Here is a 16,623-nt window from a genome sequence, read left to right as displayed (position 1 = left end):
AAAAAAAAAAAAAACATTAAAAAAAAATCTTTATCATTCCAAACTTTTGACCCGTACAGTATGTCTTTTGTTGTTGACATATGTGCCTTTAAAACCAGTTGACAACCACTGAACTTGAACTTCAGAACAAAAATAAGCTTGCAATATATAAACCTCGAATCTCAGAACAAGTCAAGATTTCACTTGCAGTTTTGCTGTTTTGTTTTTGTAGCTCAACTGGTAAAGCAAATAAATGTCATGGGTTTGATATCCAGGCATACAAGTTTGCAAAGGGTGGACTTTTTTTTTTTAAACTTTCCAAGATTTTTTTGGGAAACTTTTGCAAAATTATGGAAAATGTTGGAAATTTTCCAGCCCTTTGCATTGCTACATGCAAATGATCTAAAAACCTTTGCATTTGCCTAATAAGTAAATGTGAGTCTAGATGTAATGCTCTGTGTAAAGCTATCCAGCAGCTGCTGATTTACTGCTAGCGTGTGGTTCTGTCATGAGTTAGTTTAGCAGTCTTGTACCCACTCAAACCACTAACTGTGGGGCACATTGAGAGGTGGTACATGAGTTATCACGTCGTGCATGACGTTCCTTCGGTTTGGAGAAAGCTCCTCTCCTCTCACCACTGCAGGCCTTTGAACTGGTTTTGTGACATTTTGTTGCAAATCAGTTCAGGATCTCAGGTGGAAACGACTAGGAAATTCCCTTCAATTTTAAATCCACCTGCTTTCATGCACTTCAGCAGTTTACTAGTTCCAAAAAGACTAACATTATTTGGTAACACAAGCTGTCTATAGATAGCTGACATGAAATTTGTCCTGCAATGTGACATACTGTACTGCATCTTAAACTATTTTACATTTTGATATTGTACATTGTTTTATGTATTTCATGGTACCACTATACAATAAGGTTCATTTGTTAGCATTTGTATTAGTCAATATGAGCTATCAATGAAAAATCATTCTAAAGCATTTATATTTATTAAGTTAATGTTAATTTCAACATTTAGTAACACATTACTAAACTGAAAAGGTGTATCTGTTAACATTGTTTAATGGATTAAAGCTGACATGAACTAATATTTAAACAGTTGTTATTAATAACATTAATAACGTTAATGTTATCTATTTCATATTTATTTCGTAAATAAATTGTCAATTTTTAATATTTGTGCTTTTCAAATATTCATTTATAACACCGCAGGACCATTTAAGCAAACTTCAAATAAATAAATAAATAAATATATAAATAGCATATATTTTGTATGTATATATATTTTTATTTATTTATTTTTTTAAGTTAAAAGGTGATTAAAAATAGTGTAAACTACTAAAAAATATATGAATAACAAATACAAAAATACAACAACAACAACAACAACAACAAAAAGAATCACTGTAATTTTAGTTAATGCATTAACTAATGTTAACTAGTGGGACCTTGTAAAGTTACCTATTTTTTATTATTATTATTTTTTACATTTTTATTTATAAATGTTATATTAATTGTGAATATTTTTGCTTTAAAGTATTCATTTGTAACACTGACCATTTACGTGAACTGAAATAAACAAACAAATAAATAAATATTTTGAATTAATAACAATAATAAGAAAAGACAAAAGGTGATTTAAAAGATTGTGAAAACTAGGAGAATAAACATGTTTCCCTTTTATAAATCTATAAATGTTAACCTAATTAATGCCTGATTAATAAATACTGTAAGAAATGAATTGCTCATTGTTAGCTAATTTTACGTAATGCATGAACTAATGTTAACTAATGGGTAAAGTGCTATCTTTCATGTATATGTTTTTTTTTGTTTGTTTCCTTTAAATATTCATATGTGACACTGCAAGACCATTTACTGTAAGTGAACGTTTCCCTTCTATAAATCTATCAACTTGAACCTCAAATGTTGAGCCTATAAGTGCTTAAGGACATGTTATTTGCGAAGCACTCATGAACACATGCCAGGTCAAAGGTCACATACGGTAACTGATGAGAAGCGCTGATGATTGACGCAGGTATGCGTTTCCTGTGTAGTCGTCCTGAAGCGGTGCAGAGCACTTTCCTCTCTCTTCACTCCCCCGGCTTCCTCCCATCTCCAGCTCTCTGTCGCTCCCTGGATCCCTTGGCAGAGGGCTGTAATTGGCCACACAGTGCCGGCTCTCTCTTTGTTTCCCCTGCAGTGGCTTGCGGTGGAACTGCACAGGCAGCAGGGCCTCATAAATCTCCAGGCCTCCGGTGGCACATCCAGCCTTCAGCTCCGGTTCTGCTCAATGACTTCACCCCCACCAAAAATCCCCACCCAGGGACGCGCTCCAAAACTCTATACCTCCACTCGCCGCCTGCTCTTGCTTTAATGTTCTCTGCTTTCATGTGTTTTGCAAGGCATTCATTTAGAAGTTTGGAAAGGGACAGCCGCTACTTTTACTCCAGTGTGTGCAGAAGCGCTGTAGTTGTCTGTGTCTTTTTCAGCTAATATAACACTGAGTACAATGCATTTGACAGTCATTTACACACACAGTTAGGGGCTATATATTTACTCTTTTATAACTTACATTAAATTGGCCTTTCTAAGGCAAATGAACGAAAAACAATAGCATTTTTTTCACTTTTTATTTTTATTTCATTTGCGCATAAAGATTGTTTATGAAGTATGTCAATTTTAAAATGTGTATGTTTTTTAAGTCTTTGATCCTATATAAGAAAATCTGTTAAAATCGGGTATTTATTTATTAGCTATCAAATCTCAGACATAGTTTTAATAAGCTTGGCCCATTTTTAATCTTTTTATTTTTCTTCATTTTTAAAATTCAATTTATTTGAACATTTTTACCAATTTTAACATATGTTTGTTTTAGGACTAAGTCTTTAATCCTATATAAGAAAATCTGTTATTTATTTATTTTTAAGCTTTTAAATCTTATTTTTTCACAAAGGCATTTTTAAGGGACATTTCATGCCAAAATAGTTCATTTAACAATTGTACTTTTTTCTTTATATATATATATATATATATATATATATTAAGCATTATGTAATATTTACATTCTATATATAATATAACATATCAGTGATTTAATTTACATTGAAGTCGCGCTAGAAATGTCATAAACATGCTTGACAAACTATGTCCATTCATATATGAATATTGCATATTTTAAAATATATTTAGTTTGAGGACATTTTTAGCATCTAGAATCAACTAATGATCTATTAAACATTGTATAATGTAAAAGGTGAAAATGTATCATCTTAAAAATGACTCTTTTTGGTGTAACTTAATGTAGTTAGGTTGATTCACGCATATTTTTGACGTATGTCTACATAATGTAGAAGTTACCACACGAGGCACATTTTTACTCTACTTTACGACGCTATAGCCTACTATGTAAATCTTACCTTATCTAGAGTTCACACAAGCATTTACACTCATTGAGACGCATATCCGTCAGACTCTCAAGACGCTTGTTCAGTCCGAGAGAGAGAGAGAGAGAGGAGGGAGGGAAGAGGGAGAGAAAGTTTTTCTCCTCGCAAAACTTTGTGCAAGCTTTCACTTTCAGCCGCTTTAGGCGGAGTTACAGCAGCGTGCAGTGAGCGAGAGCGGGACGAGCAATGCCACTTCCATCCCGCTTCTATCACGCATCTCACATATAAGCATGTACTCTCCATACTGCCTCACACAGGTAAAGCGTTCCTTATTCTTCTGCTTGATTGATTCGCGTACGCGTGTGTCAGCTGCTCCCCTCGACCGCGGGACTGTTTGTGTTGTGCTAGAGCGCGCGTTTGGTGGCACGTCTCCAGCTGACCTTCTTTACGCGCTTTCAGTGCGCATGGTTTGGGCAGAAAATGGCGCTTCGCTGGAAATCGATTTAATATAAAAGAAGCGCCGGGCCCTCAGGAGGGGGGGATATGTATAGATAGACCTTGAACTGCGAGTTTAGCGCTTCGTGTCGTTTTTTTTTTTCTCGTCGTCCCACTCTGAATTGCTTCACTTGGAGAGATTGTAAGACGCGCGCGGGCTTTGGAAAGTCCAGTGTTTAACGCTGTTGCTGTAAGGGTTTTCAGGGGGGGGGGTTCAAAAGTCGCCAGCATTGCCCAAAAATGCCAGTTTGCCAGCTTTTCTGAATGCTTGTGCATATTGTGTTTTTTTTTTTTTTTTACATGCAAACTTTGAAAAAAATATATATATATTTTTAAATGCATCAAATCGTGTCGTTTTTTTTTTTTCTCGTCGTCCCACTCTGAATTGCTTCACTTGGAGAGATTGTAAGACGCGCGCGGGCTTTGGAAAGTCCAGTGTTTAACGCTGTTGCTGTAAGGGTTTTCAGGGGGAAAGTCGCCAAAGTCGCCAGCATTGCCCAAAAATGCCAGTTTGCCAGCTTTTCTGAATGCTTGTGCATATTTGTTTTTTTTTTTTTTTTTACATGCAAACTTTGAAAAAAAAAAATATATATTTTTAAATGCATCAAATGGATGCTTTGGGATTGAGAAATTAGTGAAATATAGTTGGAGATATTTTGGGGTTGTAACTTGGTTTAAATGCATCTGGTGTAAAATCTGTATTTCTCATGTAAATCTGAAAGCTTCTGTTTATAAACAAGTTTTAGTTTCTTGAAGTGTTTACAAACGTGTAAGAGTTGCAAATGTATGCCTAACATTGTTAATTCATGTTCAAATTTTCATTGGAAATTATTTGCAGTAATTTAATGTAGTTTATTAGTTGTTTACTAATGTCCTTGTGCATTTTTGACTATTATTATTTTAAAATCAGCATTTTATAGAGGAAATTATGCATAGATGCATGTTCATACTATAGGTGTATTTTACGTCTTTTACGTCTTTTGCCACATCATGTGGGGCAGTCAACTGTTTCAGGGTCACTTTTTTTCTCTAGCATGAAAAAGCTTGCCATAAATAGTTTTAAGATATCAAACTTTTACAAAATATATTACATTTGATTATTTGATACTTTTATGTTTCTATATTTTTCCAACTTTTAAAATTTTTGTGCATGCTCTTATATAAAATATACATATAGACACACACACACACACACACACACACACACACGGCTAATATGGTTTTTAAAGACTTACCTGCAAACTCTGAGAAACTGTTTTTTTTTTACTGAGAAACACAACAGCTTTCAAAACTGGTGTTTTCAGATTTGCCATTTCAATCATATTAGAAACCAAGAGAAATTCTCATTCATTGCGTGTGTTTCTAAACTCACAATCATTAGTGCAGAGTTGAACAGGGCTGACAGCTATTTTCCCTGGATTCTAGAGATTCTTTGTCTTCAGCGATATAGCTGGCTCTAATTCCCGATTGTTCCTGAGGTTGTCCTGCGTGAGTTAGTGCAGTCTCTCTGTCATATGCTGCAGTTGTTTATATTTCTGCCATGGCCGACAGTTGGCTTGCGCTGCGTGTGTCATGTGTAATTCATTCCTGAGTTTTACAGTGGTTCTATTAAAACAATTTTACTTCCATGCCCCCACCGCACGCTTGCAGAACCAGGGAACGTGTGTTTTTCTTTGGGCCTGCAAGCGCTGGCCTGTTTCCCATTTAAATACAATAGTTACTGTGCACAGCCGTGCTCCTTAATTAATTGAAGCGGTGCAATTTGAACAAGGAATTAAACTGTTATTTAATGGACATGTTAAGTCTGAAAAGGATGTCAAAAATGTATAACCTTATATCAGCATTCTTTTGAGTGTAAATGTATGTTTATGTACAGGCACTGTATGTCTGATATGATATGTGCACATTACTGTAGTGTAGGTGGGTTCTTAGTAAGCGGACTGCAACAGATTTATCTCTTGGGTCTGAAATTGACATATTTTCCTGTTTATATTGCACTGAATCTTACCTGTGTCTGCTCCAGAGAAAACAACGGCACTGGGTCAGTCGCAACTGGAAACGCAAATATGCAATATTATTATTATAATATTACTGGATGACTTCAAGCTTTTATTGGCTCAATTAAAGACTTTAGAGCAGAGAAAGTGACATTGTGTAATTTATTTACTATGTTATCTATTTAAAGTTATTATTTTATGAATTAAAATAAAATATGATTTTACGTATTATTATTTTATCAGTTATTCATTTATTTATTTATAAAGTAAATGGGTTTATATTAAATATTAATTATTAAATAATAATGATTGTATTTTTATTTATTATATTATAAATGGGTTTTATACTAAACTATGTGGTGTCCATTTACTAGATAATCCTATCTATCTATCTATCTATCTATCTATCTATCTATCTATCTGTCTATCTATCTATCTATCTGTCTGTCTGTCTGTCTGTCTGTCTGATGATGCATTGGTCTTTGTTTAATTAAAAAACAATTCATAGCAGAGTTTGAAGCAGTTTCAATGTACTTATATCAGTATTTTAATAAATGTAAAATTTGTTTTGGATATGGAGAGTGTTTGCGCTGCGAGAGGAGCGAGAATGGGTCTGTGTGTCTCCAGGTTTGTACTTGAATTTCGTAGCTTCACGTCTGACGAATAGATTTACATTTTGGCTTTTTTAGTGGCTGTGAATAATTAAAGCAGGCCTAGAAGGTCAATAATGATATTAAATGTATATAAAAAGGTGAAACGAGTTACTGAACAAAGCTTTTTCTGAGTGAACAAGTGCCGTGAGGAGTTTTGGGACTGCTGCGTAATGCGGCATATAGAAATGCTCTGGTTATTTCTTAGTAAGCGGACTGCAACAGATTTATCTCTTGGGTCTGAAATTGACATATTTTCCTGTTTATATTGCACTGAATCTTACCTGTGTCTGCTCCAGAGAAAACAACGGCACTGGGTCAGTCGCAACTGGAAACGCAAATATGCAATATTATTATTATAATATTACTGGATGACTTCAAGCTTTTATTGGCTCAATTAAAGGCTTTAGAGCAGAGAAAGTGACATTGTGTAATTTATTTACTATGTTATCTATTTAAAGTTATTATTTTATAAAATATGATTTTACGTATTATTATTTTATCAGTTATTCATTTATTTATTTATAAAGTAAATGGGTTTATATTAAATATTAATTATTAAATAATAATGATTGTATTTTTATTTATTATATTATAAATGGGTTTTATACTAAACTATGTGGTGTCCATTTACTAGATAATCCTATCTATCTATCTATCTATCTGTCTATCTGTCTATCTGTCTATCTGTCTGTCTGTCTGTCTGTCTGTCTGATGATGCATTGGTCTTTGTTTAATTAAAAAACAATTCATAGCAGAGTTTGAAGCAGTTTCAATGTACTTATATCAGTATTTTAATAAATGTAAAATTTGTTTTGGATATGGAGAGTGTTTGCGCTGCGAGAGGAGCGAGAATGGGTCTGTGTGTCTCCAGGTTTGTACTTGAATTTCGTAGCTTCACGTCTGACGAATAGATTTACATTTTGGCATTTTTAGTGGCTGTGAATAATTAAAGCAGGCCTAGAAGGTCAATAATGATATTAAATGTATATAAAAAGGTGAAACGAGTTACTGAACAAAGCTTTTTCTGAGTGAACAAGTGCCGTGAGGAGTTTTGGGACTGCTGCGTAATGCGGCATATAGAAATGCTCTGGTTATAGATCAGCTGGATCAGATGCTGTTCAAGATCTGAATATACTTTAATTGATGTAAACAAATGGCAAACAGGAATATTTCTTTGTTTAAAATGGCAGAAAGTAACATTTATGTCACAGCTGTGGAAAAATGCTATCCATGTAAATGCCTATTTATTTACATTTTACTGCCTAAAAGTTGAAATTGCTACTTACTAGAGTCATTGTAAGGAAAATATTTTTTTATTTAAATGACCGTAATGCTTCCGAATGAGTTTCCTTTTATTTAGTAAAGAAATGTTACTGACCACTGAAGTTCATTTTGAATTAAATTCATTTGCTTTGTGCCGAAAATGAGGGTCGACATCAAAAATGATATCTAATTATGTACTTGTGTTTTGTATAATTAAGGAGAGAGAGAGTGTGTGAGTGTGTTAGAGAGAGAGATTATCACATACAGCTGCAGGGTCACACCTGCCTGTGCAGCTCACACTCAGTCATTAACACTCCTGGATATTTCATATTTCATATTTCAATTCAGAAACATTCAAGCCCAGTCAAGAGTATGCTGCACATCAGATATAATGGTTTGCATACAGTTTTACACACATAAATAAATACACATATATACCGGTGGTCAAAAGTTTGGAATAATTACGTTTTTGAAAATGCTGCTGCTGAAAATTCAGCTTTGCGTCACAGAAATAAATTACATTTTAAAATATAGTCAAGTAGAAAACCGTTATTTATGTTGTAATAATATTTCACAATTTTACTGTTATTGCTGGATTTTTTTTTTAAATGAAATATATGGTTTATGTATTTGTTTGTTTGTTTGTTTTTGCTGAATTTAAAAATGTCTTGATTTTGGAATTTGGAATTCTTGGAATTTTAATTGGCCAGTCAATAATCAAAAGTTTTCAGCCAATACAAAAAAAAAAAAAATAATAATAATAATCACAAAATGGCCAAATCAAGTGAAGTACTAATTTGGACATTTTAAAATAATTGTAATACAATATTATTTTTGAAACCAATTATTGTAGTTCAACTCGGTTTGACGAAAATCAGAATACTTCACTTCAATCAACTTTGAATGAACCAGTCGCTAAGACTAGCAGATGTGACTTTTATGAATCCTGAGGATTTGATTCACAGCCAGTTTTATGACCGTTATGCATCTTACAAAAAACGGATCTGAATTTCACAGCAATGAAGAGAAACCGTTTGTATCTCGCTTCAGAAAACTTTAATCAGTAGCGAAGAATGTCTGCACATATTCGGCCCAATAACAATCTCGGCTGAGATGGATGAGGCCCTTCAGCCATGACAGGCTTAACTGTCTCCCAAACCTGACTTAGTCACTCTAGAGTCGCTCTAGATGCTCCGGTTTAGCTCGCTCCCCGGGCCTGGAAAATGAGTTGGAACAGCTGCTCTCGGGATTCAAATCTGACGGAGCCGCAGTCTGAGTAATATTGCAGATTTGAACACCTTTATCGTCTTTCACTTTCTGATTCACTCACATGCAACTGTGTCTTTAAGCTTGAATTCTTTCTTGTTCGTTTGTTCACTTGTCCTTGTTTTTCTAATTCTAAAGCTCAAGTGGTTTTAGCACAGGATTAGGGAGCGTTGCAGGACCACCGTTAGGGGCCAGTTGTCCATTACGTTCTTAGCCTTTCTTAGCCTTTCTAAGACACCAGTGACTGTTTAAATACACAATCACGTTTAGAAAAAATAAGTATTAACATTCTTTTTTGGACTGTTTACCATTCTTTAAGGCAAAAGTCTGCATATCCAACAAAAGTGCAGGAGCAAACAATGCAAATAATTGCTTTTTGCAATTATTATTTTGCAAACCTATGTAAATACCATATGAATAATAATATGTATTATTAATATGATAATCATCTGAACACTATGGTCACTATTTCTTTTATATATATATATATATATATATACAACATTTTTTTAAATCATACTTTTGTCTTCAGTTCATTTTTTTAATTATCCTGATGTGAAAAAAATTTAATTTTAAAAGTAAATATTTTCTTTAAAGCTGAATTAATTTACAATGAAACGGCATGTATTATAAATATGCAATCATTTATATATTCCTTTTTGGAGTTTTTGATGAATTACATCATTTTGCAGTGCTGGACCCTTGATTACATTGCAAAAAAAAAGAAAGATATTTCAAAGTTGTTAATGCGAAAAAGATTATTGGAGTACAAGAAAATACTATTTCAGTGTTTCTGCTTCAAAGTTTCACATTTAATGCAATGTGTTACTTGCCATTTCTTTATAATTAATTGTGAAATTTACACTGTAAAAATGTTGAAGTAGAAGTGTGTTTCGCAAAATACTATTTCAGTCTTTCTACTTCAAAATGTCATGTTGCTTGCTGTTTCTTGGTGAAATTTACTAGAAATATCTGAGTGAAAATTGTTTCTACACCCAGTTGTTTACAGTGATTTTCACTTACGAATAATGCTAAATTAATAAATTGCGGTTCGATGATCAAAGATTTTGTTCCGCATTGAAATTCTCAGGCGGATCACGGGAGTGACGTTTGAAGAGGACAACTAGATGATCTTGCGTTTCACTTCAGAGGGCCGTGGCGGTATTGTGCGCTCATGTGATAGGCAGTCTGCCGGTGAAACCAGAGTCTCCCGTTTGACCAAATGGTGTCCAGTGGCACTGAGTCGAGCTGGTTTCATGGCACAGAGACGGGATGGTTACAATGCCAGACGGGCACAGGGACGCTCTGTTCCTTTTACTTATTCATTCTCACGGGGCGTCAGCCGTGTCCCCTAGCCGACTGTCAAAGCTCCCGTTCACTCGCCGTACGGTCAACAATAATAAAATACCACTAACAAAGACATTCCATAGCGGTGTTCAGAGACTGCAGGATCATATCGTATTCATTTCCCTGAGGTGCACTTACAATGTTAGTTAAAGTTTTATGGATTTGTTAATTTAGTTCATCATGACCATTTTTCATGCTCTTTTTGGATTAAATGTTTTTTTTTTTCTGTGCCTTTAAATGTTGGGAATTAAAACCAATTAATGAATTTAAATTGTTTTTTAATCGCCTTACGTTCTACACAAAAGGAGGTTTAGCTGAATGTTTTAGCTGCATCTTTTTAACAAAAAAAAAAGAAGAGAGAGAGAGAGAACGCAAATAAGAACGAAGTCTGTCAAATAAAAAAATGACAAAACAGCATCTTAAAAGGCTATGCACAGAAAAAAAGAGCAATAATTGCAGGAAACCTTCTATGCAAAATCTTTAAATTCAAATGAGATTTAGAGCTTTGATAGAAGAGAACATTTTCAGCAAATAAATCTATCATATGACTTCAGAATACTTAAAATTTAGGACACAAGCCATAAATGGACTCTTTTTGAGGTGCTTCGTTTTCATTTCAATTCACTTTTACGACATACTATAGTACAAAGTGTGGGGAGAAATGCTCATCCCATTTTTCAGAACAGCAGTCCATCCATATGGGTTTTTTTATGATCGATTCATAGACTTCTAACTTTGCTCCCCTAAATATACTGCCTTATTTAGTTTTTGAGCATTTTTGCTGTGTAAATGTTGATGGTCATTAATGTATTTGGGTTTTTGAAATCCAAAATTAGATTTTTTTGCAGTTTAGTTCCAATAAATGGCCTGAGAAGCCTGAAAAGTGTATTTACATGATATTTCATACTATTTTATTCCCCCCCAAAAAACAAGGAAAATGTGATTTTTTCATTATACAACCCCTTTGAAGTTATTGCCACTTATCACATACTCTCTCAACTCATGCAGAAGTGTTTTCAGAAGTCATTTCCTTGTTGTTTTTTTACACAAAAAGAGCCTTTAAACAAGCACGTTAAGGTTTATAGAGAGACAAACACCGGAGGAAATTTTCAGTCCATAATGGATGTAATAAATGTGTCAAAGAGCTGTTTTATTCTGCCGTTCACTGTATTAGGTGGTGGGAAACACAAAGCCGGCCTGATGATCAAATGCGTGCTGGCACGGAATAAAGTACCTAGTTTTTATCTTAAGCTTTAATGCAGAAAGGCCCAAACCAATCAGCTCTCATCTACTATCTGCACAGCTGTCCCAGTATCCGTGGAGAATGGATTCCTACTGCCATTGCCATGGGAGTCTCCAGCCAAAAGAATAGGAGGATATCCAGTGTATGTGTGTGTGTGTGTGTGTGTGTGTGTGTGTCCTCCTCCCTTTCCCTTCGCTCATGTCACTCCTGGCATGGATTAGGCATTGGCAGCGGCCTGGCTGTGCCCGTAGCTCCACTGTGGCTCTGTGCTTGCTGATATGTTGTGCAGTTGCGATGGCAACGGGACACACACTCGAACGCAAATTACATAATTTAGCTCGCATATACATAAGCCGTGAAACGTACGGTCGGCTAACGTACGGTTGGAGCCGATCAAAACCATCTTTGTGAAAATAGAGAAGGCCTCAGTCCATGAAACAGGACGAAAGGGTTCCCATAGCAGCTGTTTGAGGGCTTGGCATAAAGATGAAGCGATCGCTATCTTGCTTTGTGCATTGCGTACGTGCGCAAGATCCATTTGCAACAGAAACGGTCTAAATTCTTAAAAATAAAGGTTCTTTTTAGCATTCATAAAACCTTTTCAAAATGGAAAAGGTTCTTTAGAATGTTCAAATGTTCTTAGAAAAAACGGTTCTTTTGAGAACGGTTCACTTGGCTTGTTTAAAGACTGTTCATTTCAAGGTTCCAAAAATGTTTCTTCTATGGCATCGTTGTGAAATACATATTTCTATTTCGAAGAGTGTAGGATGGTGTGCGTTTCGGACTCCCCTGCGAGGGGTTTGCTGGATTTATGGGTTGCGTCGGATGGCTATGCCAGCGTTGGCATGGGTTGGGTTCGCGATGTTGCTAGGCAAAATTTCCCGCTCTGGCTTTGCGCTCCATTGGTTCCATCTCTGTCTGAGCAGATCAGTTTCTCTTTGTTTTACTTTGTTTTTGTTAAAGTGCCACTCCATGACGGACCACAGCGGGACGGATCAAACGCCTTAGACATTTAAGACCGACATGCTTATTATGAGACGCAGCCGGAGGTCAAGGCCATATGACCCTGTTGAGGGACGCTATAAAAGGGTGACGCAGTTCTGAAATGCAATGATCCTAATATAGACCGTGCACACCAGTCAAAAAGAGTGGGTGATATGACCAAATTCTATTGTAATAATAATTGTAATAACTAATTATTACTAATTTGACTATTAATTATTAAGATTTTTTTATTATTAATTATTAATTATATATTATATTATTTTTATTAATTATTTATTGTTATTAAATATTATTTTATTCATGTATTATAAATTGGTTTATATTAAATCATTATTGATTATTAAATAATGATTAATTATTATTTTATTTATTTTACTAGGTTATATTGGGCTAATATAAAATAGGTTTTATATTAAACAACCCCTTTTTGGATAATCCGTTTAATTATTTTCCAAAATAAAAAATACTCAATCTCTTTTGATTGTTTTATCATATTTCAAATATCTGTCTATCTGTCTATCTATCTATCTATCTGTCTGTCTGTCTGTCTCTCTCTTTCTCTCTCTCTCTCTCTCTCTTTCTCTCTCTCTCTCTCTCTCTCTCTCTATCTATCTATCATCTTTTTTTGTCCATCCATTATCCATCCATCAAAACATTAAGCAGTTATATGATTTTTAATAAAAATTCTTCTTTTAGAATTCTATCTTAGAATGGTTTTGAATTGCAATCCTATTTGCTACCCCAATTGAAATTCAGTTCAGTTGAAATTTAAAAGGCATTGTCAATTCTGTTCCTCCAGTAGACACATTTCCACCGTCGCACATTATATAACTCCACTTCCATTGTTTCTCTTAGTTTCCTTCCTCTATTTTGCATCTTTTTGTCAACGAACAGCACAAATTTAAAACACTCCACCCTCATGCATAATGCATTTGGACACACACGCACACGTGTGCGCACCCTCGCACCTGCACACACTTAAGCGCCTGAGACGCAGGTGTGCATTCTTTGCTCATCCGTGTCAGTCTGGTGGTGACTGCACATATCACGGCCAGCACTGACAGAGCGCATGCGAGAAAACGCTGCCACGTGTGCCAGATCCTCGCCTGACTCTTAACCCATATGGCCTCCACAACCTCTGACAGTCAACCTGCATCACATTAGCACATTTCCTCTCAACCTGGCCACGCCCACCGCCGCACATGTGCGTCACACCTTCCCGGCAGCGGCAGCTGTGATTGGCTGTTTATTGTTTAGGTTGTCAAGGAATATGATTGGCTGGAGCCGATTTAGATTTCCTGAAGAGTTCCAGATTTCTTTTTTTTTGTGCGGCGAATAAGAAGAAAAGTCCCAAATGAGATCTTGTTTGTATCCCAACTGTTTCTCCTAGACGTCAATGTGATTTAATTTATCATACAATCAAAATTGACCCTATTTACCTTTTTTAATGCACATTCCTGTTCCTTTTTGTGTATGATTCATTGCAGCACATGAATTCAAATCTTAATCTTTCATCAAAATGTAATAACTTGCTCTTCCTATGAAATGACTTTCCTTTTTTGGCTGACATCACAAAACATATTCAACCCCTTCAGTCACTTAGTATGTAACTCTAACTCTTCATTGTTCAATCTTTTCCCAGTGAAATCCTGTCTTTCATGTTTTCTTGCTGAATGTCAAATAAGGGAAGAAAAATGAGTTGCGAATGGCATTTCATATCAAGATTCAATGGCTTTTTTTATAGATTCAATGGCTTTTCAGATATTTATTTCCAAGAATAAGATCCCAGTACTCCCACATGGATTTTCTAGAGTCTCACGTTTGTGCTATTCACATCAATGACATTCATGTACTTTAAAATTGATTGTCAGCAACTGTCTCATTTTTATCTACTTTTATTTCTTCTATGGAACTGTAGGAGAAACAATCTGAGACAAAATGGAAGTCTGTTTCCACCTCAACATTCTCACCTAAAGTTCTAATTATGAGATAGAAAGTCACAATTGCAAGAAATTAAGTTGCAACTGTGAGGATTGTTTTTAAAATAAAGTCTCAATGTGAGAAATATAGTCACAATTGTGAGAAAAAAGTTGCATTTGAAAGAATTAAAGTCTAAATAGTGAGAAATTAAGTCCCAATTATGAGATAGAAAGTTGCAGTTACAAGAAATTAAGTTGCAATTGTAAGAAATTCTATTTAAATAAATAAATAAAGTCTCAGTGTGAGAAATGAGTTGCATTTGAAATAATTAAAATCTAAATTGTGAGAAATTGCGTTGCGAATATGAGACAGAAAGTCACAGTAAGTTACAATTTTGAGAAATAAAATTGCTTTTATATCAAATAAAGTCTCAATGTGAGAAATAAAGTTACAATTGAAAGAATTAAAATCTAAATTGTGAGAAATTCAGTTAACAATATGAGACAGGAAGTCACAGTAAGTTACAATTGTAAGAAATAAAATCACTTTTATAAAAAAAAATAAAGTCTTAGTTCAAGTCTCGGTGTCAAAAATAGCACAAATGTGAGAAATGAAGATGCAACTGAAAAACGAAAATCTAAATAGTGAAAAATTGCAATTATGAGATAAAACGTCAAAATTACAATACATAAGGTTGCAGTTGTGAAAAATAGTCACAATTGTGAGAATATAAAGTCACATTTACTTTTTTTTAGTCTGAGGTAGAAACAAGCTTTCATGTAAATTTGCTTAAATGCAGTAAAAAAGCAGTAAAACTTACAGCGTAAAGAGTTTCAGAAAGAAAGTTTGTGACCTCTGATGAGCTACAGTCATCAACTCTCATCTCAGATAAGATTATTAAGCCCAAAAAATCATTAACTAAAACATAAATGGGTTCACAGTGGAACGTTGCGCACATTTGACCCTGAGGTATTTCTCCAGCTTGTGAGAGCGACCGAGAGCGAGCGTCTCATGAGTTAACCGTGCAGCCAGAGACGCTTTTCCTGTCTTGGGGGTTGGTGGGTGTGGATGTGCGAGAGGAAAGCTGCGTCTCTCTCTCTCTTTTTTCTTTTCCAGAGTCTGTCAAAAGTCGCAGCGTGGCAACCTGAACAATCTGCGCGCGAATGTTTCCGAACTGCTTGAAAACAGAAAGCAGCAACGACGGTAGATCGTAAACAACCGTGTGTGGAGTGTTACTCGCAGCCACATGGCATGGGCCGCCGTGCTGTTTAGCCAACCAGTCCTGCAAGGAATCGCTGCCTGTTGCTGGCGGGAACAAAGCGCGGCAGCTCTCGTTGCTTGTCTCTGAGCGAGCAGGAAGTTGGCCAACCTCCAGCGGTGGAAAATCTATACACGGTTGCATAATATAGCATATCTTTACCTCGCATGAACCCTGAGGAGGCCCTGCAGCTGTGAGCAACCAGAGCGAGCAAGGGAGGGTGTGTGTGTGTTTGCTCGGACAGGATTCCTGTGAGCGTCTGCTGGCAGTGGTAGCAGGCCACAGGCTGCAGGGCTTTTTCTGACAGGCCCTATGTAGGGTAGAATAAATGCAATGAAAGTTGCCGCCCTGCACCACTATGACATTGTGTGGCTCTACCAAACGCTTAATCATCTGTCCCAAGTTTTGCAGAAGCATCTTACGACCGAAATCCATGCGGTCTTATACCTTCCATGCAAATTCAGCTATGTTCATTAAATTAAGCCCCCTCCATTAAAAACACATGCTGCACAACAAGGACTGTGAAAATTCAGAATTAAACAGTGGGAGTTTTAATTGAACTTGCCACATCTCACAGGAAGCTGAATTGGAATTTGAATGAGAATGACCAGAAAATTAATCTACTGAATTGAAATTTAAAGAAATTCAACACAGGTGATTCATTCTGGGAAATAAAGTGTTCTTCCACACTGGTACACAAAAGTTTATTCATTTAATTTAATTAAAGGGGTCATATGATGCGATTTCAAGTTTTCCTTTCTCTTTAGAGTGTTACAAGCTGTTCGTTCATATATAAGATCTGTAAAGT

General features: G+C 35.4%; 1 protein-coding gene across 11 annotated transcripts in view; it reads left to right on the top strand.

The window, feature by feature from the left end:
* LOC107715650 (nuclear factor 1 X-type-like) overlaps window positions 1-16,623 on the top strand; it is a 182,136-nt gene that overhangs the window by 25,668 nt on the left and 139,845 nt on the right. Inside the window, exon 1 of one of the 11 annotated variants that reach the window (XM_016521810.1) lies at window positions 3,547-3,685. The exons of the other annotated variants lie outside the window; for them this stretch is intronic. Within the exon in view, the coding sequence (XP_016377296.1) occupies window positions 3,659-3,685 (27 nt within the window). The 5' untranslated portion in view covers window positions 3,547-3,658. Of the gene's footprint in view, window positions 1-3,546; window positions 3,686-16,623 lie in introns of those variants that run through there. 11 annotated transcript variants of the gene reach the window in all.

The sequence above is a fragment of the Sinocyclocheilus rhinocerous genome, unplaced genomic scaffold (genome assembly GCF_001515625.1).
Source record: "Sinocyclocheilus rhinocerous isolate Xijiao unplaced genomic scaffold, SAMN03320098_v1.1 scaffold239, whole genome shotgun sequence".
Lineage (NCBI taxonomy): Eukaryota > Metazoa > Chordata > Actinopteri > Cypriniformes > Cyprinidae > Sinocyclocheilus > Sinocyclocheilus rhinocerous.
This window is presented reverse-complemented; position numbering and strand designations above follow the sequence as displayed.